Source organism: Wyeomyia smithii, chromosome 2 (assembly GCF_029784165.1).
Source record: "Wyeomyia smithii strain HCP4-BCI-WySm-NY-G18 chromosome 2, ASM2978416v1, whole genome shotgun sequence".
Classification (NCBI taxonomy): domain Eukaryota; kingdom Metazoa; phylum Arthropoda; class Insecta; order Diptera; family Culicidae; genus Wyeomyia; species Wyeomyia smithii.
Window position 1 is genome coordinate 43970509 of NC_073695.1, and position 22413 is coordinate 43992921.

The window sequence follows — 22413 nt, forward strand, 5'->3', positions numbered from 1 at the left end:
TCCATTTCAAAGGCGGCTGTAAAAGCATCAGTGTAACTTGGGCTGGATGTGTTTTCCATCCTTCGTTTCCCACAAACGCGTGAATCGCGTAAGAATTCAAAAAGCAATAAACCGGATGATTTTTCATCCATCGGCTGCTTGCCTTCTGGTACCGCCGCCGCTGCCGTTTTGCTGGTTAGGGTATTTGCTGAGTTTATTCTACAGAACAAAAAATGAATAAAATACCTGAATATACGATAGTCGAATCTCGCTTATTGTCTCAGAATCAGAATCAAGATCAAGTATTTACCAAGGCTAAAAATTGAAATAGGTTGGCGAGAAGGCTTTCGGCATTAAGCGCAGTCTAGCAGGAAGCCGCAGTGGAACTTCCAATTGCACTCACGATCACTCGAACGATTGCCGCACCGCTTTCACCTAGATCGTGGTGACATAGATTTTGCAGCAGCCCATTCATCTCAATTCCAAACACAATCTTCGTAAACCCACGAATCAAAGCGTGTGTAATTGTACCCGTGCGCGTGCCGCTGCCAAGAAGATCTGGGAAAATGGAGCAAATCTCTTTCAAGTTCCACCATGATGCCGTACATCAGCCGCAATTTACTGCAATTATTTTACATACTGACATACACTCACATCTCTTCTAGCGCGCTGTCCTCCGACGAATTCGAACGCACATTACATGGCCGAATCGCCGCTAGCGTCGTATTGCATCAGCAGCGATGCTTTTATTTTTATTGATATTTATGCACTTTGCCAACAAGCTAAATCGACCATTAAATCATTGTGATTCCGGCCGAATCTGTCTTTTATTCTCGCACTAGAACAGCCGGTGACTAGAAAACCATTCCACTGAACCTGTCAGTTTCAATTTAAATCACACTTCACGCTCCAACCGCGCCGCCACTGTCCTTGAGCTAGTGTCCTAGGCCTGGTCTACTAAAGTGCTATATCCTTCTATTTCCAGGTCAAGAAGGGCTGCGGAACGCCTTCGCTAATGCAGAACGATAATCTGGCCGGTTCGTACGAACAACAACTGCAACCGACGATGCACAGCAACAAATGGATTCTAGCGCCGATTAACGAGATGCTCCAGTTCGAGATGACTATCGACAAAAACAAGGACCTCTTTCTGCAACTTTCGTCTACGTGAGTATTGAAGTTAAAAATTAATAGGACTAAGTTGAAAGTATGAATTGTTTAGTTTTTGGTACTTTTTTGACTAGCATCACGATATAATAGGATTAAAAATAACTCTGGAATGCATACTGTTTCCACAGCTGCAAAAACGTGTTCGAAATTCTTCTGACCCAAAAAACCTGCATGTTATAGAAGCTACAGTTTTGCGATTAATCCAACTAACAGTGAAAAGCGAATTTTACTTTTTTCATTTTTGCAAAAAAAAAATTATCGTGTTCGGCAAAGTTGTTGCACATTTTATAAGAAACAACTTTGTCAAAGACACCATACTTCTATCTGCCCAATTAAATGGACTTTTGTGGAGTTTTCTATAGATTGCCACTAAAAATCAGTTTTTTCCAATATAGCTTTAAGTAGTGAGACTAACAATTTCTGCGAAAAAAGTTTATTTTTATCTAACATATTTCTCTGGTTATTGACGATTTTTATTAAAACAATGTATCAATTTACTAACAGATATCTTCTAAACCTGCAAATATCTGCAAGCTGAACCATTTTTATATTAAAGTAAAGTAAAACATCATTAATCTAGATATAGGCATTTGTCTCCCGTTGTCTCCTGTTTATATATCTGTTAGTAAGTTAGTGCATTATTTTAATATAAAATTTCAAATTAAAAAAAAAAGAAATTTGTTGTCTTCGACAAAGTTGTTTCTTATGATTTGTGCTAAAACTTTACTCAGTAAAGTGGATTTTTATATGCAAAATTGTGAAAAATAAATTTTGTTTCTCGCTTTTGGGTGGATTAGTCACAAAATTATAACTTTCATAAAATGAAGAATTATTAACAAAACAACTTTGTTGAAGACACTACGGCTCCAGAATCAATTTTTTTGAGTAAAAAGTAATTAGTGTGAATAAGTGCATTATTTAAGTAGAAATCGTAAATAATATGTGAGATAAAAATAAACTTCCTTCGCCGAAGTTGTTTGTTTTGTTATAGCAAACAATATTGTAGAACATTGAAAAATTGTAGAAAATCAGTACTAAAAGTTCTATTGAATAAACTGATTTTTAGTGGCAATCTGCAAAAACACTCCACATAAGTCCATTTAAATGGGCAGATAGAAGTATGGTTTCTTTGACAAAGTTGTTTCTTATGAAATGTGCAACCACTGTGCCGAACACGATGAATTTTTTTTATGCTAAAATGAAAAAAGTAAAATTCGCTTTTCACTGTTAAGTGGATTAATCACAAAACTGTAACTTCTATAACATGCAGAATAATTAATGGAACAACTTTACTGAAGACACGGTGGCCCTAAAATCAAGTTTTTTGGGTCAAAATAATTTCGATCACGTTTTTGCAGCTTTGGAAACAGTGTAGAATGGTCGGAAAATTGTGTCATTTGTTAAATTATTCTATAGTATTTCAATGTTTTTTTAGTTTTAAATAGTTTATTTGACACGGCACGATACAATTTATGTTTAACTGAGCCAAGTACATTTTTTTTAAATTCTAAATTAGCAGGGAAAAGAGGGAGGCCTTTTCTTTATTCTCGCGGCCGACTACGAGCTAGTGGGGATTTAAGGTGAGAGGAGGGGAGTTACAATTTTGATTTTAACTATATTGAGTTATACGATTTATTTATTTGTACATGGCTAAGCAGTGATGTTCTATTTGAGCAGTTTGGACTGAGGTGTCTGCGTGAACATAAAGATGCCGAGTCTTCGTTTGAGTGTCTCCAGCTTAGTGTATCATCTTCTTTCAGCGGGTAGCGGGAATGGTAATCTAACAAATAGATAGAAGAGTTTCATATTTTAATACCAGCGTGTTTTATGAACACGTATAGCTGTGTCATGTACTGGAGATCACCGCTTCCCAGAATGTCTCTAACGGGTACGTTCGGTTGTTTTCCTCGGGCCCGAAGGGAATCTATAAGCTCAGACCTAACACCACAGTATTCGGTACACGACCAAACAACATGCTCGATGTCATGGTAGCAATCGCCAGAAACGCAGTGATTACTGTCTACAAGCCCTATACGAAAGAGATGCGTGTTTAACGTATAGTGGTTGGACATAAGTCTGGACATCACGCGAATGAAGTCCCGACCTACATCCAACCCCTTGAACCATGATTTCGTCGATACCTTAGGAAAAATGAAATGTAGCCACCGTCCCAGTTCATCTGAGTTCCATGATGATTGCCAACTGTTGAGTGTTCTCTGACGCAAAATGCTATAAAATTCATCATAAGCAATTGGTCTTTCATAAATATCGCCGTCAATAGCACCCACCTTAGCTAAAGAGTCAGCCTTTTCGTTACCCGGAATCGAGCAATGAGAAGGGACCCACGCTAAGGTAACCCGGTAATTTTTATCTGTTAAAGCACTTAAAAACCGCCGTATTTTCCCCAAGAAATACGGGGTGTGCTTCACAGGCTTCATTGATCGCAGAGCCTCAATGGCACTGAGACTATCTGTGAAGATGAAGTAGTGGTCTATGGGTAGGGTTTCGATGATTCCAAGAGAGTACTGAATAGCAGCAAGTTCTGCAACGTACACGGAAGCAGGAGCATCGAGTTTGTAGGAGGCGGTAAAATTTTCGTGGAAAACACCGAAGCCAGTGGACTCATCTAGATTAGATCCGTCAGTGTAAAACCTTTTATCATAACTAACATGTTTAAACTTATTGGAAAAAATCTTAGGGATCTCTTGGGGTCGCAATTGATCCGGGATACCAGAAATGTCTTGTTTCATGGTGGTGTCGAAGAATATAGTATTATTAGAAGTATCTGAAAGTGCGACATATGAAGAAGGATTAATATCTTGAGCCATATAGTCAAAATATAAAGTCATAAATCTGGATTGAGATTGAAGGTCGACCAACCTCTCGAAATTTTCAATTACTAATGGGTTCATAACTGTGCATCGAATAAGCAACCGGTAAGAGAGATTCCAAAAACGATGTTTCAACGGAAGAATACCCGCTAACACTTCAAGACTCATCGTATGGGTCGACTGCATGCAACCCAAGGCAATACGCAAACAACGATATTGTATTCTCTCTAATTTTATAATTTGCGTGTTCGCGGCGGAGCGAAAGCAGAAACAGCCGTACTCAAGAACTGACAATATCGTTGTTTGGTATAACCTTAGAAGGTCTCCTGGGTGAGCACCCCACCAAGTTCCGGTAATCGTACGAAGAAAATTAATCCTCTGTTGGCATTTTTGTGTCAGATACCTAATATGACAAGCCCAGGTGCATTTAGAGTCGAACCAGACCCCGAGATATTTAGCGACTAAAACCTGAGAGATCGTTTTACCCGTTAGTAGAAGCTGCAGCTGAGCTGGGTTATGCTTCCTAGAAAAAACGACCAGCTCAGTTTTCTCCGGAGAGAATTCGATACCCAGCTTAAGAGCCCATTCAGACAAATTGTCTAAGGTATCTTGCAATGGTCCTTGCAGATCGCTAGCCTCGCCACCAGTAATGGATACAACGCTACCGTCTGCAAGTTGCCTTAGCGTGCATGAATTTGCAAGACATTCATCGATGTCATTGACGTAAAAATTATATAAGAGAGGACTTAAACATGAGCCCTGGGGGAGGCCCATGTAACTAATTCGGGAAGTTGTCGAATCGCCATGTGAGAAATACATATGCTTTTCTGACAACAAATTGAGCAAAAAGTTATTCAAATTTGGTGAAAGTCCCTGCGAATGAAGTTTCGCGCTTAAAACTTCTACAGAGACAGAGTCAAAAGCCCCCTTAATATCCATGAACGCAGAAGCCATTTGCTCTTTTCGAGCAAAGGCTAGTTGAATTTCAGTAGAAAGCAACGCTAGGCAATCGTTCGTCCCTTTGCCCCGGCGAAAGCCAAATTGAGTATCTGAAAGTAACCCGTTTGTTTCGACCCATTTGTCTAACCGTAAGAGGATCATTTTCTCCATTAATTTCCGGAGGCAAGAGAGCATCGCAATCGGCCTATATGAATTGTGATCAGAGGCAGGTTTCCCGGGTTTCCGAATAGCAATGACTTTTACCTCCCTCCAGTCACCGGAACAATATTTAGCTCAAGAAACTTGTTGAACAAATTCAACAAGCGTCTTTTTGCAGAGTCGGGTAGATTCTTCAACAGGTTGAATTTTATTCTATCTAACCCTGGAGCCTTATTGTTGTACGACAGGAGAGCCATTGAAAATTCCAACATCGAAAAATGGAGGCTCTTCCGTAGTTACTAATAACGCGTCGCGAAAGGTTTTCTGTTCCGGTACAGAGTCCGGACAGACCTTTTTGGCAAAATCGAGTATCCAGCGATCTGAATACTCCTTGCTTTCATTCGAAACGTCACGGTTCCGCATGCGCCTGGCGGTATCCCAAAGAGTGCTCATCGCTGTTTCCCTGGACAACGCGTTCACGAACCGCCGCCAGTACCCGCGTTTTTTCGCCTTTACTAAGCTCTTCATCTGCCTGCCCAGTGCCTCGTACTTTCGTAGTAGGTTGACAGTGCCGTACTCCCGGTAGTCCTTATACGCCGCGGACCTTCGCGCGTACAGCTCAGAGCACTCTTTGTCCCACCATTTGTTGGGAGGGCGCTGTCTAATCGTTACCCCGGGTATCGGTTTCGTCTGAGCTTGAGTCGCGGCGTCGATTATCAATCCAGCTAAGAACGCGTATTCTTCCTCCGGAGGAAGTTCCTCGTGAGTCTCGATAGATTGCGCTATAATAGACTCATAACACTTCCAATCAATATTACGTGTAAGGTCGTAGGAAATATTGATTGGGTTCGGGGGAGTTGAACCATTAGCAATTGATATAACGATTGGAAGATGATCACTACCGTGGAGATCGTTGATTACTTTCCACCGGCAATCTAACGCTAGTGATGTCGAGCAAAGGGATAGGTCAAACACGCTTTCACGTGCTGGAGGATTAGGTTCACGTGTCGCTTCCCCAGTATTCAAAACTGTCATATTGAAGTCGTCGATCAAGTTACAGATTAAAGAAGATCGGTTGTCGTCGTACAGCGACCCCCATAGCGAACAGTGAGAATTAAAACCTCCCAATATCAAAAAAGGCGCGGGAAGCAACTCTGCTATATCAGTGAGATGCTTCTGTTCAATCCGCGCGGATGGAGGCATATATAACGAAACAAGGCATAGGTCTTCTCCATTCATATTCGTTTGAATGGCAACGACTTCAATATTCGAGATCGAGGGGAGGTCGATTCGGAAGAAGGAATAGCACTTTTTAATCCCTAAAAGTACCCCTCCACCGTGTGAGTCTCGATCTCGACGAATAATGTTAAAATCTTGGAAAATGAGTTGATCGTTTGAATTGAGAAAGGTTTCACAGAGCGCAAATGCGTCACAATTGTATGTATTTATTAAATGAGAAAATAGATCGAATTTGGGGATGATACTTCTGCAATTCCACTGTAATACAGTGATAAAATTCCTAACCTCTTTCGCCGTATTAGTCACGACCTCACGGCTGATAGTAGGATTAATCGAGCGTCTCCGCAGAACAAACAATGACGATCCAGCTTCGTGTTGTGACACAGTGGCCGTATCCTACACGCGACCTTGTAGATGCCACTTGTAGTTGACTTCCACTCGCTCGATCGTATGGTGGTCCGTGCTGCTAGCGGGGTAACAGCGGTGCGGGAGAATTATTCTTGCTGATATATCAGCTGCGTATCGGATCACTGGCGGGGTAGCCTGCCCCTACCAGTGTGCAGAAGATGTTTCTGCCGATCAACTGCCGGCTATTGTTATCGCGCAGCACAAGAACTAAACGACAAAAAAAACACCCGTACGATAACTCGTGTATTGTTATTTTGCGAACTCAAACGGAGATGAACAATTTGCGTCTAATCGAGACGAAAGCAAAGCAACGAATCAGAATTTCAATGTTACGCAGTTTTATTGGCGTCGATCGTTTACAGTTTACTTGCTTCAATATCATAAAATCTAAAAAAATCGGTCTCGAATTCACCCTTTTTCGAAAGTGACATAGATAATACACTCTTACAGGAATACTACTAGTTATGCTCTAAAAAAGCAATAGTTTTTAATTTTTTTGAATAAACTTTTTTTATTTCTTCATGATCGGACAGTCCTACATGTTTAGGTAATCTTTTATAGTTTTTATAAAAGAAAATATTAGATTTTTAAAAAAACAAGCCCTTTTAGATAATGATATTCATTTTTTCTTTTAATTTTTTTTTCAAAAATAAATATTTAGAGTGTATATTTTTTCGAAAAGACAAAGTTACTATCTACAAACTTTGCCAAAGACATCACATCGATCAAATAAACCATTTTGCCTCTAAAAATATTTGTAATCATCAATAACTTCCCAACATGGCATTTTTGAAAAGCTTCTCAAAAATGAGTCGTGTTTCGAAAAATTAAACCACTAGCACAGAATGGTATCTTTTATGGACAACGATACAGCCGAATCAAAAATGACATGTAAAAAAGATTCAAACTGAAATATTAAACAAACAAATGAGTCCTGCATCCAATTGACAACACCGCCAAGCACGCGATGTTTTTCAATCCTTCCGTTCATTTCATCATGTGTCATTCATCGCCGACGACGGTGTTGGGGCGTGATGTCCCGGTACGATGGAGGTTTCCCCAATCGAATGATTGTTCTCCATGTACAACTCAACTGAAACCGGGCAGCTGCACTAATTCGTATCTCCGAACGATATCTATCGCGGTGTGTTCCGCTGCATTGGAGCTATGACTGACTGCGTTTCGACACGCTATAATATGTGTACCTAGTATGCAGGTTGCTAACCGGCGCGGGTCAACTAACGCGCCTTGAAGTCCCGCGTTTCTGCGGGCTAAGTCGAAACAGTTTCTCAATTTCAAATGCCTATCTATTTGCATGATAATGATTGCTATTAGTCAGTGTGTGCCATTATGACACCCATCGCCGTTGTTGTGCTTTATGGCGAGGCCCGTTCGGAACCGGGACTCTCAACGATTGCGTGCATTTGAGTATTCAGCGCGCAATTTTCGAACCATTAGCGATTGATTAATTGGAGAGGAATTTTAATTAGACAACAGACATCTAGGTTTTTGTCGCCTGGAATCAATCGCAGCGCGGCTTGAGCCAGCTGGCGAATTCAAGGTCAGCTAGAACACGCTGTTGTATAAGCGGTGCAATTCTTGCTCATTTGAATAAAGGAATTCATCCGTTATTTATGCTGATTTTAGTTTCCTGCTTATTTCTGTTACTTTTCCACAGTCTTTGCGACGATGAAGATTATCACAACAACGATGAGAATTGCTGGACCGGCACCCACTACGGCGATTACACCCACGAAATAGTATCAACTACTTCCCAGAAGTACAACCCGGAGGTACCGTACAGCAGCACCACCGAACAGTTCCCGCGGGACATCCGGCTGCAAATGCTGATCGATAAGTTAATTAATTTGAAGAGTGCCGCCACCAAAGCTGTAAGATTAGTTTATTCTAGTTGGGTTCATGTTAACTTGCAATTGTGTTCCCTATTCCGTAACAGGTATCGGCCAATGCGTTCAAGAGTGACGCCGACAAAATGCTATCCGACATGGCAGACGGTTCCGGTGGTTATCGGGACTACGAAGCGCCGGACGAAGAATCCTCGTATGAGGAAAATGGTTCGGGATCTGGTGAAGGTACGTTTTTTCTTCTTTGTATTCTCCACAATAATCGACTGATTGCATTCAGGACGCTCTGAAAATAACCGACACTTTTCGTGATGGAGAAAATATTGCACACCTTTTCTGAATATTAAATCGAAGCCTGTTTTTCTAGTCATAGAAAGTTGCTCATAAAACTTATAGAGTAAACCGCCTCCTTTAGAATCAAATCAACTAAAAAATTGGCCTTAAATTAACGTATTCTAGTCATTTTACAAGGAAAAATGAACTTTCATGGCTTCTGCAAACATCGAAATTTCGCGCAGCTATGATGAAAATCAATATTCTATTGAGAATTTTCCGCTCAAAGCGTTTGCTGATAATTTTGACAGTTAAAGCTGTTACCTCGATCTGTAGAAATTTCTTTGACCTACCTTAGGAGTTACAATAATCTACATGGGAATCAATTCATCTATATAATAGAACAGTGTTTTGCATAGTATAAGATTTTTTGGAAAACGTGTAGGGTAAATATAAGTATTAAGTAATATAAGTATTGAGATTGCAATGTAAGAAATTCAAATTTATTTCAAAACAAAAAAAAACCAATGGTTTTTAGACCTTTTTTATTTTGCCAGTAAAACTTGATCCTAAATCAAAAGAATTTGCAGAGCAACTCAAGAGACACCCAACCGTTAAAGTTTCCTTTGGCGGCTGCTACTCATCTCTTCAGTGCCAGGGTACACGAATTCATCGATAACTTCATAGACACCCCCATTTATCACAATCTCAATACCAAGACTCGATGAACTTCCGCGCTCTCTACCTTCCTTAATGTACTTTGTTTTGGTAGAGTTGATGGTAAGTCCAATTCTCACTGCTTTCCTCTCAAAAGTCTCGAATGCCTCTTCCACTGCTCTACGCTTAATAACGACGATAAAATCATTACAAAGCCAGGCAGTATATGAGCCTTCGAGTTATAATATTATATTACTGTATGCCTGAAGGGCACTGGGTACTGAAATGCCACTGCGACAGTCTTGCTGATTGTCTTTTGTGGCTGGCCCCGATTGCTGTGCACAGGTTACGATTGCTCGTACTCATTGATGGAGTAGAACTGTTTTGTTGTAAACCTGTACCCCAACTAGGTACAACATAGTTGATGAAACTAATGACCTGCTTGGGATTAGAGCTCCATACTTGGTATAGAATTAAAAGGTAGCTTCCTAAGAAGTTGTACTTTGAAAAAGCAAGAGCTCCGCAGAAGCAAAGCAAATACTCTGAACTCTCTGGTTCAGATTTGCAGAATCGGCAGATGTTGTTCAACACTACACCGATATTCTTTAAATGATAAAAAACGGGACAGTGTCCGGTAAGGAGTCCCGTGATTATCCGTAGTTCATTACGATTTAGACTAAGTAACTTTCTGGCGGTTCCAGGGTTCGGATAGATTAACTGTTTAGCTTGTCTACCACCCTGTGCCTGTTGCCATTGGGATACTATTTCTAGCTCTTCCCAAGCTAGTAGTCCGCTTTTGATAGCGGAAATGGGCGTACACAGAAACGGCTCGGGGCCAATAAACCGCTGAGCTGATCTCTGTCTTGCTAGGTAGTCAGCGTGTTCATTACCCTCGACTCCGCAATGTCCGGGCACCCAAAACAGAAAAACGGAGTTCTGCCGGTAGAGTACCCGTAGAGCTTCAATGCATTCCCAAACAAGTTTGATGGACTTAAGTGCTAGTAGTGCTGCTTGACTGTCCGAGAATATACCGATTTTTGGATGCCTGTAGTTGCGTTTCAGATATATTTTTGCGCAGATATATATGGCATATACCTCTGCTTGAAAAACGGTGGGCCATTTGTCCAGGGGAAATCGTTTCCCCGATACCGGGTCCGTATATACCAGATCTCGTTAGGGATCCCATTTTCGAGCCAGGTGGAAGATTAGGCCCTCCATTGTTCCACATAGAGCGGTTTGTTTCCGTCACCCTATACGGAATATCCATGTTGGTCCTAACGTCCATCCAGTCGGAGACTGTAATTTATAGCGGAGTTAGTTTGAACTCCCTAAGTATGCGAAGGTGGCCGATTTGGTCACCTTCTAGTATAGTTTTCGTCCTTTGCAACCTTAGAGCGCCAAGCTCTGCTTCCTTTTTCACATGAAGATGCAGAGGCAGTAGGCAGAGCATTGCTTTCATGGCTGCAGTTGGAGTTGTTCGCATAGCGCTGGTAACCGAAAGACATGCAAGTCTTTGAACTTTTTTGAGTTTGGCGTGCGCGGTCACTTCGTTCACCTTAGGCCACCACACAAGGTCAGCATAGGTGATTCTTGGTCGGGCAATGGTCTTGTAAGACCAGAGTGCCAAGTCTAGTTTCAGTTCCCAGGTATTACCGAACAGAGTTCTGCAGGCCCAGATCGCCGAGATCGCTTTTTTAGCGGCATGATCCAGTTGTGCAGACCAGTTCAGTTTCTTATCCAGAATAATTCCGAGGTATTGGACTTCATTGCTAAAGCCCAGTCTGACTCCATTCAGTGTTGGAGGAGTGATGGAGATCTTCCTTCGTCTACTGAATGGAATTAGGACTGTTTTTAAGGGGCTTATGTTTAGACCCTGTAGACACCAGAACGTGGTGAAATCCAGAGCCGCTTGCATTCGGCTCGACAGAGTTGCGTCATCTTTACCTCTGACGATGAGAACGATATCATCAGCGTATCCAATGACCTCGTATCCAAGCTGTGAAAGCTTATTGAGAAGTGCGTCGACAACTAGTGACCATAACAAGGGCGAGAGAACTCCTCCTTGCGGGCATCCCTTGATCACTCACATTACTACTGACGAATCTCCCAAGGTTGCTGTGATCACTCTGCTAGAGAGCATTTCGTGTATCCAGCTCCTTGAAGTGTGGTCGATTCCCTTATTGGAGAGAGCCGTATTAATTGATGCAAAGGACGTGTTATCGAAGGCCCCTTCAATATCAAGAAAGGCACAAAGCGCCGTCTCCTGATATCTCAGGGACTTTTCAATCAACGTCACTAAGCTGTGAAGAGCAGTTTCTGTTGACTTGCCGCTTTGATAGGCATGTTGGTTCCTATGCAGCGGGAAGTCTTTAAGAAACTTATCACGGATATATTTATCCATTATTTTCTCTATCAACTTGAGAAGTGATGAAGACAGACTTATGGGTCTGAAAGTCTTAGGTAGGGTTTTGTCCTTTCTTTCAACTTTGGGACTAAACACTACCTCCACCTTCAGCCAGTTATCCGGAATATGGCCCAGGATAAAGCTGGATCTGAGAAGGTTTATGAGTTCGGACATAATAGCTGCGGCCGATTTTTGTAGAAAGATGGGTAGTATGCCGTCTGGACCTGGAGACTTCATAGGGTCGAGTGAGCTTAGAGCCCAAACTATTGAAGCTTCCGTGAACAGTCGGCGGGCCAGCAGGATGGACTCCCGAGACGCCATATGTCTCGAATTGTCCCGCCGCGACCCGTCACTAGTCAGTTCTTCGGTCTCTGTCGATCCGGGAAAGTGGGTGTTCATGAGAACCTCCAACGTTTCCTTGGTAGTGACAGTGAGGCATCTATCCCTTTTTCTTACTTGTCCTAAACCGTTAGTATGGTCTTTGGACATCGCCTTTTGGAGCCGCGTAGCTTCCGGCAGAGTTTGGATTCTTTCACAGAAACTAACTCTGGATTGCCGTTTAGCCTTGCGTAGCTCGGCGTTGTACTTAGTGAGGGACGCTCTGTAGTCATCCCAGTTAGATGTGACGAAGGTCACTGAGTTGATCATTCCACCAGGGTACGTCACGGCATACTGACCGCTGTGTTAGTGGACAGTTTGCATTAGAAGCATCCATGATTCGGTTTTGTAGATCATTTGCTGCCGATTTCAGGTCAACTGAATTTCGAATGTTGCTGTAACTGAAAGTTCGTGAATCGATCAGGTGTTCCTTAAAGGATTCCCAATCTGTATTCTTAGGATTTCTGAACAGCTCTCTTTTCAGAGGGTTAGCCTCTAAATTAAAAACAATGTGTCTGTGGTCCGACAAACTAGGTTCATCGGAGACATGCCAATTTTTAATCCTTTCAAAAATAAAGGCGCTACACAGAATGAGATCAAGGACCTCCTGTCTGATAGCGTTGATGAAGGTGGGGTTATTCCCTACATTACATACATTGACATCGTTAGAAGTAAGGTATTCAAGTAGGTACTCACCCCTGGTGTTGGTATCCGAGCTGCCCCAGATCGTGTGGTGGGCGTTGGCATCGCAGTCGATCAGAAACGGCTTGTTGATGGCCTTGCAGTACCGCACGAGTGCAGCAACTTCGGGTGGTGGTATATCACCCGGGGAGTAGGCCGACGCGACAACCATCTCCTGCTTTCCTCTGGTTGTCGGTACTTCAACCGTAACGGCAACGACATCGCGTTGGATAAATTCTGTAATAGGTAAAAATTTTACTTCTCTATTCAGCAGAATTGCAGTCCTTGGTTTGGACTGCGTGTTGCAGTAGATTAACCTACCGTTAGGAGCGTTAAGTCCGAGAACTTTGGATTCGTTGATCCACGGCTCCTGGATGAATGCAGCCGCTAGCTGCTCTTTGGCGAATCTCCAGCAAAGAACACCCGAAGCGCCTTTTGCGTGATGGAGATTCGCTTGCACGCAGCGAAGGCTGCTCACTTTACTGTGCAGTTGCCGTCTTTGTCCGGATCGGAAGATGATCCGGGTATTGGCTTACGGCTGCCAACAGCGGTTTGGCTAATTGATGGAAGTTGCTGTTCCTCACTGTTCGGCTTCGGTTGCAGCAGTCGATTGGCAACAGAAGGTCGTCGTCACTCTGTGGCGGTTTTTGACTCCGGGGGGTGCGACTGTTCGGTGGTTGATGCTTCACACTCTTGCGAGTCCTAGGCGGAAGCCGCAGGGTTGCGTTTGGGTGGTGGTGGGGCACTCCCGGAGGAGTTTCCCACGCGAACCATCAGCCCATTCGCAGGATCGCTTTTCCGTGGTGGTGGCAGGGTACTCCTGGAGGAGTTACCCGCACGTACCTTCCCTGACATTGCGACGGAGTCTTTCCTGCCTATGACGTTCGGTCTTCCGCTTACCTTTCGGATGCGTGCTGTGCCAAAACCGTAGTGCAGTTCATGGTTTCCATTTACGATGAGTTTGGCTGATTCTTCGTCGATATCAAGAACTAGCTCAACCAAGGTCTTTACCAATTTGAGGTTACAGGCTCGCCACATTTTGGTAGAGAGATGGTCGTTCTGATTCTGGAGTGAACGAAGGATTTTCTCGTCCGGAGAGTTCGCACTGTCCGCGAAGTAACCGACATAGCGTCTGGCCTTCGGCAGATCCTTCATGTGGTATACACGAAGCTGTGCTCCCTCCCACGGTACGAGGGAAGGTACCTCCCTTTCCAACCACTGCACTGTGTCGGTGTCGGCACAGGTAAGTTGCAGTAAGCCATTTTTTAGATGGCAACCGTTAAACTTGGGTTTGGTGGTTGGATTTTCCTGGTCAGCAATGTGATCGAGGATGGAGGTCCGGACAGTCTAAAGCTGGCCCGTTGTGAGTAGGGAGCTGGGGTGGGTAGCAGAAGTAACCGCAAGGCTCCCGCCATGTCCCTAAATGGGGCCGTCGGGAGCGGCTTCGGACCCGATGACCTCAAACCAGTGCCATTCCGCAGTTTTTTAGGCTGTGGACACTTAGTACTGGTGTTTGGAGACACTAAGTCGTCCGACCGCTGACGCTTGACGGCAACTTGGTTTGTTTGAGTAAGCTGCTCTGTCGGAAGGAGGGCCAGCTTCCTGGCTTCTTCGTACGAGAGACCGGAGCGAAGATTTTTGCTCAGTCGCCACCTTTGCGCATTTGAAAGTCGCTTGACAAGGGGTGCCGATGATTCGGGTTTCCCTTCGTCATCGGGCATTGTCTCTGGACCGGGAAGTAAGTCCATTTGACTTTCGTCATTCCCTTGTGGAGAACGTAGGATTAAGGATGAAGCAGAGGGTCCTCCGTCCAGCGATTCGCTGTCGAGGTTGAAGTCATCCTCATGCTCCATCTCCTCCGTTCTGCCCGGTGCGTTCGTTTCTATTGGACTTCGCTCCAATAAGCTAATTCTATGCTTTTTGAGATCGTTCTTTAGAAATATTTAAATAATTCTATTAATAATAGTTTTTATTCCCAGAATCCTGAGAATGTGCGTGAAATATATGAAACATTTATAATTGAAATTTAATTTTATTTAACGTAATTTGGTCGAGCACAGGAATACAATATTTGTTACACCCAGAAATGAATTAACTTTTATTTCCTTACAAAAGACACAAATTTGAGCCGAAATGGTATCTTAAACTATTCAAACTCTTAAATAAATGAAGAAATTCGGAGGAATTCAAAGTTTTTGAGATATCGGTTTACTTTGTAGGTGGCCAATATTTATTGGCTATTATCAAAAAGACATGTTCATATTTTAAACAGTGCAATGTATGCAATTGACTTCACCACTATTTCTAAGTACAGCAATGAAAAAAAAACTTCATTTTTGTGCAAAATTTATTCAAATCAAAGATTTCCATGAAATGGTGTGTAAATCATCAATTAATTCTATTGTTTTCTCTCTTGGTCCCCCAATAACAGGTCCCGATTCGCGGCGTGGTGGCTTTGAAACTATCAACGTCCAAACTGGAAGTAACTTCACACCGCCAGCCGGTAAAGCGGCCGGAATCTCCCTCTCGTATGTGCTCGCGTGCGTTGCTCTCCTGCTGTCCGGCCTGATCAGCAACAGCAGGCACTAAGTGTGTAGGGCTCGGGGAGACACCCGCACCGGTTGTTTTGTTCTTCAGGTAAACTCAGCTGTAGAGAAATGGAGTCAAGTTATTCGTACTCGTTGTCTTCTTTCGCCTATTTAATGCTTCATTCAGGAAACTCGCGAAACGAATTCACGCACACGGCAGTTTCTACGTGTAATAGCAGCGCGTGCAAGTCAGATTGTAGGACTGTAAAATTATTAAACGACAGCAAAAAACAACAGAAAAAAAATACTAGGATATAACAAATCTACCCGTAGCAATGTAAATCAATTGTACACGTATCCGGCGAATCCGTGGCGTGAGAAGCCACTCAAACTAGTGTTGAAATTTGTGAGAATACCTATCCTGGAACGCAGAACGTTAGACGCCATAGCAAGTATCCGCAGATTTCAGCTTTCTATTCATTGCTGCTGCTGCCAAAAAGCTCAAGCAATATGTTGATATTCTAATATGTTTTACTCAAACATTCATAGGAGGAAAGTATGCGTGTGTACACTAGAGGGCAACTTGCGTTTTCGATTGTGTTTTCTCCCATCTAACTGTGTTTCGTGAAGTCAAAATTGTGAGAGTGTACAAATTTTACCAAGAAAAGAAAAAGCAATCTAATCTCATTTCCCGTTCCGCGGAAGCTTTATATTTTAGTAAGTAAATAACCAATGTCCCCCATCCCTCCTTTTCCCTCCTGGAGTTACGAGCAGGTATCGCATTCAAAACCAAGTCGCCATATTTAATTAAAAGTTTATAATAGTTTAGTTAGGTGCCAGCGCACAGAAATATACGCAGTTTACTACTAGTAGAACAACTCAGCTTAACGATTGTACGCCAGACAAATGTATACTCTACTTCGGATCTTTGTTTTATGCTGGTAGCTTTACCACTTCGTTTCAGCAACAGCAGTTGAAAGTTTATGAAACGAGAAAAAAAAAACAACTAATTATCGTTAGTTATAGAAAACCTGCCTGCCCTTTGGTCCCTCAATCAATGATTAAGAGAAAAAATGAACTAGAATACCGTAGGTAGAACTATTAAATTAAACAAAACCCTAATTTTTCAATGTTAGTTGGGAAAAACTTGTAAATAAGTAACAGATAAGAAACGAAAAAAAATCTAAAGTTTATTGGTGGTTAACAATATCCAGCAGAAAGCGGCCGCAGCAAATCGTTCGAAGTAACGAGAAAAAAAAGCAAAAAAACCCTCTTGTCGACGTGAAAGTATTAGAAATTTCTTCCATCCTAACCTGCCTCAACGAAGTTTGTTAATTCACTTTCTTTCGTTTCCACTTTTCCGACTATCTACTTACTGAAACAAACAAAAAAAATTAGGCAAAAAGAACCCAAATTTGTAAATAAAAACAAAACTAACTTAGCGTTAAAATTGCATAACACGTGCGAAACAGGTTTCTCTTCTTTTTCACCTTCGCTACTTCTTTACCCCATTGTTACACTGTCCTCCCAAGGCGATAAAATTAACGTACTACAGCAACAATAATCTACCGCACGCCTCCGGCTAACCCCGAGACTGTCCTACTAGAACTAATCCTACTTTCAAACCCGTCGTCCTATGAACGGTTTTCACCCCAGTTCAGTCGAACTTTGTGAGTTTGGTGACATCAATAGTTGAGGTAACTTTGCGTACTCTTTCTTTTTAAATCTTTTTTAAAAATTATTTGAATTTTTTATTTGATTTGGTCCATATCAAGTCCCTTTGTATTTATAGATGAAGCAAAAAAAAAAAGTCCCTTTGTATTTTTATTTGTTATAGCATATTATTTGGATTTAAGTCATTCTTTAAAACCCGCCGGCTTTTCTCGTCATACTTGTCTTTGTGATAAACTGTCAAAAGAATGCAATGCACTAACAGTAACTTTTTCCTGCCGAAATTACCCAAATGACACACTGTTGAATCGACTTTTCTGTCCAAAATTTTGAATAACAAAACAAAAATAAAGTCAAAAACCTTTTGTAAAAGACAAATAGATTTTTCTTTGAAATTTTAAATTGCTCATGTTACCAAACGTCTCCAAACTTACAATGTTTCTCTGCAATCGGAGAGAGATCAGCGTAAAATCGCTCCAATCAAAACGTGACAAAAATTTTGCAAGCATATTTCATTTCCCCCCGCCCAGAACGATAGAAGTAAAAAAAAAAAACAAGCTAAACTAAACTTGTGCTGTGCGTGGAAAGGATTGAGTCCCGAGCAGTGGATTATAAACCTACTTTACGAGATGTGGGGCGAAAGATCGAAAGAACAAAAAGAAATGATTGTGTTTGAACTATCTGTGATTGAGCTAAGAAAAAAAAGTTTATAAGGTGTAGAAAACAAGGCGTAACATCATGCAAGAGAGAGAGAGAAAGAGAAATAAGAGAGAGAGAATGATGAGGAGAGCCGAGCTACTGCAAGCCCAAACTAGAGAGTAAAAAGAATACCTAATTTATTGTTATAAATGAAGAATGTTGTTCCACCAGCCCAGGCAGCGATGAATCGTGTTTTCTGCAAGCTATAAGAATTAAAAACAAACAAACAAAAACACTAAACTAAAAACGTTATCTTTCGCGGCATCAACTGCACCGAATTATGTGCGGTGCTTTTCGTTTTGTCGTTTTGCGGAAACGAATTCCCAACTCCGCGGGACGTGGTCTGATTCATCCCGTATTTGGCTGCCAGTGATAATATTTTTTAGCTTTAGGTGTTGTTTTCTAAATTTATTTTATTTTCAAAATTTGGCCACACGCGGGGGAGGGAGATTTTTCGCGCAACAAAACCAACACCGCTGCGAACCTTTACTATCGATTGCGTGCATGCCATGAGACGGGACATGTAAAGAACAACAATAAAGGTAGTGCTAATGTGTTCTCGCAAGTTGATTTGTTTTAAACTGCAAACATGGAAGGCTATAGAAGACGAAAGTTAGTTGGACGTTTGTATTTATATAATAAATACGCCAGAGAAACAGGAATAATATATTTAACTGCAGCTACGACAAAAAAAAACATTTAAAAAATTAAAAAAAAAACAGTGAAAAGGTCACTAACTGTTAGAACGATGTATTATAGTAACTAGGTGAAAACGAGAAATCATTTCAGCAAATAAAAGAAAAACTAAAAAGAAAGTGTTATTTTGCCTATGTTAAAACGTACAATAGGAAGATTTGAAGGAAGAAGCAAAAAAAACTTGTGTAAAAATGTGAAGAAATCGGGAAGAAATAAATAACCTACTATTCAAGTAACTTGGCGGAAATCGACCACTAGTGCGAAGACTATTCCCACGGAACGCAGCCCTCAGGCGCGATATGGAATGCGGCCGCTGCAATGACACGCGAAAGCACCCTGGTATTAAACGGAATGAACAGCGGGAAAATTGGAAAGCCATAAATTATGCAAGTGGCAGAAGAAAAAAAAACACCAGTGCGATTCGCAGCAGAATCAGCGTTAGAATGGATGATGGTCATATTTTTGCAACTTCGAAACAAAGAATGCAATTTAAACCTGTTTTTATTTTCTTTTTCTGGTTGGGTGTCTCAGCAATGGTTCTGGATGTCGAAATGTAGCACTAGAGTGCTGAAACTCCTAACAATGCAGCGCGAAAATATGTATTAATCCGGGTTTAGTGGAGGATTTTTTGTTGTTTCTACATCTACCAGTGATTTAGTCCATTTCAAATTCTCCAATCTTAATTTAATCATTTATTTATTCAAAACTTTTTTCCTTTTATTACTGCACGATTTTTTGAGCGAAAACTTTTCTTCTGTGAAACCAAAAGTCAGCTTTTTATTTGATACCAAAAAGAACGATGAGGGCGGGGGACAATTTTTTTATTAAATCTGTTCTATAAAGTAGGAACGCTTCAAATCGACCTAACTGAGAATGAGATTATTTTTTCCTTACCGACGCTTTAAACAGAAACCGTATTTTTCAAGAAATAACAAAAAATCAAAAGATCCGTTTTTCTTAGGTTTGCTGCCATACATTCATCATTAATTCTTCGTATAAAGAATTATTTTAGAAAAGCATTGACTTTATTGTAGGATACATAATGAAACAAAAACTTGCTTTAAGCAACATCGAGTTTTTCATTTTGATGTTTTTCTTTTGAAATCAGATACACGTTCAAAGTTTTCGTTTGTATCAGTGAAAATCAGTCATTAAATTATTCATGCAACGCCCTTCAGGTTAAATATAATCCTAAATGCTAAAATAAAATCTTTCTATATGTAGAGAGTATTTTACTCATTCTTAACACAGGATTACGTCTTTGCTTATCGAATGAAACGACTACGAACCAGATAACTGTTTAACCAAATAATGGATCGCAATAATTTAGTTGAGTTTAAATTCATGATTCCCATTAGGTCGGTTAGGAGGAACTCAAACCGGTTATTGGGAAGTTCAGCGCATACCGGCTTACAAGAACATGGCTCATTGACTTCGCCACCCCCAAGAAGATGGCCATACGTAGTACCTACTTCCTGCATAAGCTCCCATATGGAGATAACCACAACACACTGAATCTCAAATCACTCACGTTTTGATTGACGGATGGCACTTCTCGGTTATAATCGACGTCCGGACCAATCGTGGAGTAAACGTCGATTCTGACCACTGTCCCCTGATGGTTGAAATGTGCCAAAGAGTTTCGGTTTTCAATAACATCCACTACCGTCGCCCATGCCGGTATGATCTGGATCGACTAAAAATTTTCGAATTCATCACGCCTTGCGGAAGTATTGTGGGTGAGGGGGAGAATCGAATCCCCTCTAGAGGACTGCTGAAGTATCGCCTAAGGAGAAATTAACAGCGCAGTGGAATGTCGTCGGGATAAGGATGAAAGAATCTTGACGGAAGAACGTGAGGTGGTCGACAGGTGGAAGCACTACAATTACCATCTGAATGGTGCTAAAGCAGACGACCAAGGCGGCAGGAGAAACAACTTTATCAACAGAGCGGATGAGGAAGACTTACCGCCTCCTCGATGGGATTTCATCAAGTAGCTCAAGAACAACAAATCAGCTGGTAAAGATGGCATTGCAACGGAGCTCATCAAGCTGAGCCCGGTTAGGTTGGCTTTCTTAGAACAAGCAGAAAGGTTAGTGGAAAATTTGCCAAACCCGTTTTGCGAATGGGCGATCGACAATGGAATCCTCTGGCAAGTGTGCACCGACTCCAACAATATGGTCAAGGTGACGCTCCCATCATCTTCCATCATCCATACGGACTAATCCGAGAAAGCTCCGGAGTGCTTCTACTGTGCCTGGATACCTGAACTGTCGAATTGCCTCTACTTTTTCGTCAGTAGGACTGATCCCTTTGGTGCTTAATAGATGGCCCATGAACGTTACTTTAGTCTTCCGGAATTCGCACTTCGCAGCATTAATAGTGATTCCCCATTCTTTCATACGAGCCATAACAGCTTTTAACGCCACGTCATGTTCAGCTTCGGTTCGGCCGAAAACTTGACTCCCTTGATACCAGACAGCACTCTCTCGATGACACTTTGAAACACCCCCGAGGCACAGTTCATTTCGAAGGTGAGACACTTGTACTGATAGTATCCATCGTGAGCCACAAATGTCGTTATTGCGCGAGATTTCTTTGACAACTCTATTTGATGGAACGCTTTATTCAAATCAATTACCGAGAACGCCTTGCAGTTGTGTAGATGCGGAATAATCTCATCGAAGGTTGGAAGAGGATGGTGTTGTGAAACTATCACCTTGTTCGCATCACGCATATCCACACATAGTCTAACGTCGTTCTCAGCCTTTGGTCTAACAACCAATCAGGAGATCCAGGGTGAATCGCTCGGTGCTCGTTCAATGATATCTTGATCTAGAAGCTTTCGCAGTTCACTTTCAACTTTCGACTGCAGAGGTATTGGTATCCGACTTTGGGAATGTTGAATAGGCTTTACATCGGGATTGATTTGAACAGACACTGTAACTCCTTTGATTTTTTCATTTTTGTTGGAGCTCGCCTGAACACTGCAGATTGATGTATCGATTCCCGAAATTCTCAAGTCTGTAGCTGCTTTCCGTCCCAAAAGGTTCGTTCCGCTTTCCTTCACGGCGAAGACCTTGTCCAGCACAGACATTTTCTTGGTTTCGATTCTTGCCATAAACATGCCCTTTACAGAAAGCTGGTGGTTTCCGTATGCAAGTAATGTTTTCACGACATTACTGGTTTGATAATCTCCCAGATGGTCGTGAGGTACGATGCTGGCCTAACAAGCCTAACAAGGTTCGAGTCTCGGCTCGGGAGAGACCGTTAGTGTCAGTAGGATAGTAGCGCTAGCCCCGCAATTGTCCTGTGCACTAAACAGTTGGCTGCGAAGTCTGTGTATAACAAACAGAAGGTCAACTCCCGAATCGGAATGTAGCACCAAGGCTTTGCTTTTACTGGTTTGATATTCTAACTTCACTTTTTGTTTGTTTTTGTTTTTTTTTTTTTTTTTTTTTAACGACCAGGTATCCTCTTTTATAACGTTCACACCTGCACCAGAATCAACCATCCAACTAAGCATTACACCTCCAACCTTGCATGTGACTCGATCATCGTTGTATGGACTAGTAGCGAAGACATAGTTTACACTCTCCTCGTCACTAGATGGCTCATCAGATCCTTCACTACTGCCGTTCGAATCGTCTCTAGTAACATGATGCACCTTACTTTTCCGACTCTTTTCTTTTTTTAACATTTTTGCCTTTCTCCTAGAAAGGTATAGCAATCACTTGCAAAACCGAAAGTATAAAAGTGCTCCAAAGGGCCGAATGGCATATATCACCACCGCAACCTGCCTATCTTAGCGGTGTGAACGATAGATGGCTCCCCAA

The 22413-nt window shown here is 41.8% G+C and overlaps 2 protein-coding genes across 2 annotated transcripts in view; one reads left to right on the forward strand and one right to left on the reverse strand.

Annotated features, from left to right (window-relative positions):
- The window catches only part of LOC129721343 (division abnormally delayed protein), a 295108-nt gene extending 276299 nt beyond the window's left edge, over window positions 1-18809 (forward strand). The window contains exons 5-8 of the mRNA XM_055673793.1: window positions 965-1146; window positions 8404-8617; window positions 8683-8818; window positions 15415-18809. Of these exons, the coding sequence (XP_055529768.1) occupies window positions 965-1146; window positions 8404-8617; window positions 8683-8818; window positions 15415-15572 (690 nt within the window). The 3' untranslated portion in view covers window positions 15573-18809. The remainder of the gene's footprint in view (window positions 1-964; window positions 1147-8403; window positions 8618-8682; window positions 8819-15414) is intronic.
- Window positions 18810-21362: 2553 nt separating this feature from the next.
- Window positions 21363-21674, reverse strand: LOC129719583 (uncharacterized). Its single transcript, XM_055670976.1, has one exon. It carries the CDS (start codon window positions 21672-21674, stop codon window positions 21363-21365), a length of 312 nt encoding a protein of 103 aa, XP_055526951.1.
- Between the last annotated feature and the right edge of the window lie 739 nt (window positions 21675-22413).